Source organism: Diabrotica virgifera, chromosome 9 (genome assembly GCF_917563875.1).
Source record: "Diabrotica virgifera virgifera chromosome 9, PGI_DIABVI_V3a".
Lineage (NCBI taxonomy): Eukaryota > Metazoa > Arthropoda > Insecta > Coleoptera > Chrysomelidae > Diabrotica > Diabrotica virgifera.
In genome coordinates, this window is record NC_065451.1 from 133597356 (window position 1) to 133599784 (window position 2429).

General features: G+C 31.5%; 1 protein-coding gene across 1 annotated transcript; it reads left to right on the forward strand.

The window, feature by feature from the left end:
- The first annotated feature begins 468 nt into the window (after positions 1-468).
- Positions 469-2113, forward strand: LOC126891394 (uncharacterized). Its single transcript, XM_050660568.1, has 2 exons — positions 469-1276; positions 1431-2113. The coding sequence occupies exons 1-2, from the start codon at positions 1129-1131 to the stop codon at positions 2111-2113; spliced, it is 831 nt and encodes a 276-aa protein (XP_050516525.1). The 5' UTR covers positions 469-1128.
- The last annotated feature ends 316 nt before the right edge of the window (positions 2114-2429 follow it).

Here is a 2429-nt window from a genome sequence, read left to right on the forward strand (position 1 = left end):
TGCAGTAATGTGATGGTAATTTTGGGATTGAGTTTATAAATTCTATCATCAAGTTTTTTCGTTTGTTGTTCTTTTGCTGTTCATTGGTTTGCTTTTTTTTATTTCTTTACATTTTGGCATCCCATGGATAGTTTCATTCATCACCCAATCTCTAACTGATCTTTCTTTTATTCCTAGAGTACTTAGAAATATTTTCTTGCAGACTTTCAATTTTCCATTCCCCACTTGAAGATGATAATAAAATGTTCCTTGTCTTCTAGAGTCAGTCTGAACATAGCATCTTTTTTTCTCTTCATAATTTACAAGCGACCTTACATAACTTTTTTTTTCTCCAAGTTCAATTTCCAAAACTTGTCAAATATTTCCCTCCTTACTTCTTCATCTATTTTATTACAAAACCTCGCGAGCGACTTGTACTCACATACAACTCCTAATTTCCTAGCAGTCATCTTCACTTCATTTCCTTGCTCATCTTTCATAGTAGATTTAGTAGATTTATATTCGTTCCCCTCCATTCTTACAACTAAAAATATCCTAAATATATCGCTGTTGGGCGTGAAAAAGGGGACAAGTCAATTTTTGATGAAAACGGGATTAACTCAAATATAGGTTGAAAAAAGTATGTTTTAATTGTGTGTAAAAGGGGACTAGTCAATGTAGCTGAATTTGTATGTAAAGTTGATTGTTCCAAAAGAGGCACTTACAAAATAGTACATAAAGTTTAGTGTAAAAAGGGATATGTTAACATATTCCTTTTGGCACTGCCCATATCAGTATTTCTCTTAGTGAATAATGAGACAACTTGACTTGCCCCCTTATTCACGGTTAGCTTTTAATGTAGCGAGCAACCAACTTAACACACATAACCTATAAATTAGTATGCAAAACGAGTCATAGTTGTGATTATTATTGCAAAATAAAAATATTTGTTTAAATTTAGTAATACCAATATAATAAGTGAAAATTAAAAAATGTCTAGAGGAAAACAAATTCTAAATATGCTAAATGCCGATGGTAAGTAAAATCATAATTTATTTTCCACTGGTAGTGGTAGAATATTTTTACTGTAATCTAAAATTATCCAGTTGTTTCTGTATGTATAATGTGTACACAGAATAAATAAAATAAATGGGATATTGTTTTACAGATGAACAAGAGAATGTTCGTATATATTGTTCAGATAAGGAAACTGTATTAGAAAATTGCAATAAAAGATGTACAAATGCTGACAATTACTTGGAAGGGATTATACCAATGCAGAAAACCTTTCCTTCTGGTAAGTAATAAATAATTTTATTAAAAGTGGGTACACGTAATACAAACTATGGAAGAAATTATATGAACAAAAACAAAATGCGCATTTAGTGTCGTTCTTTTGTTGTTTGCTAATAAAAATTTTATTAGCTAATTTTATTTTTGTTGCATTTTAGAGCAACATGCCCGAGATGAGTCTGAGATGTCCTACGCCAGTAGCGTTGCTGCATCACTTCCAGATGAAATTCAGGATCTATTAGATTTTTCATCAGATGATAGTATTGCAGATCCAAATTTTGTCCCTGCGCAGGATGAAAAATATAGCTTTGCCGCGGACAGCGATATACTAGAAAGAAAAAAAAGAAGAGCCAATTCAGAAGAAGATATAAATAATACTGCAGTAGACAAATATAACTTAGACGGGCAAGTCCACGAGAAAGTTAAAAAACGCACGAACAAAGAAACGAGAAAAATGAGACAAGAGAGACGAGAAAAACGAAATTTTGGTAAGGCGTATGTTACAAGAACTTTAAAAGAGATTAAAGAAAAAACTATGCAAGAACTGAAATTATGTAGAAATAAGTGCAAGGAAAAAATAAAGGACGAAGTTCGCTTGCAACTTTTTAAAGAATTCTGGGAAATGGGAAGCTACAATCGTAGGTTAGAATATATAGCTGCTCTCATGGATGTTAAAGAGAAGAGTTCTATGCGAATTAGGTGTTCTGACCCAAGCAAACAACGGTACCGACAGCATACCATAATTTATCATTTCCCTCTTCATGGCGTTCGTTCTGTTGCTTGCAAGGACTGTTTTATGAAAACTTATAATATTAGTAAGAAATTCATAGAAGTTAACTAAGAAGTTAACGAGGTAAGTCAAACAAATATCGTTTTAAACATATTTTTTTTTCCCAAATACTCAGCAAAAAAATCTTAATCCATGTAGGAAAAGTACATGTAAAAACAAATTTCAAGTAGATTATCATTCAAAACATCTGTAAAAAAACATAATTTTTTTTGTAAAATTTTAAATAGCGTTTTTCTCGTTTTCACATTTTATGACTTGTCCCCCTTTTCACGCGCAACAGCGATATCAAACATATCCTAAAAATATCAAACAACTAATAAAAATGTTTCCACATTATAACAATGTACTAAAACGGTAATTTCACGAT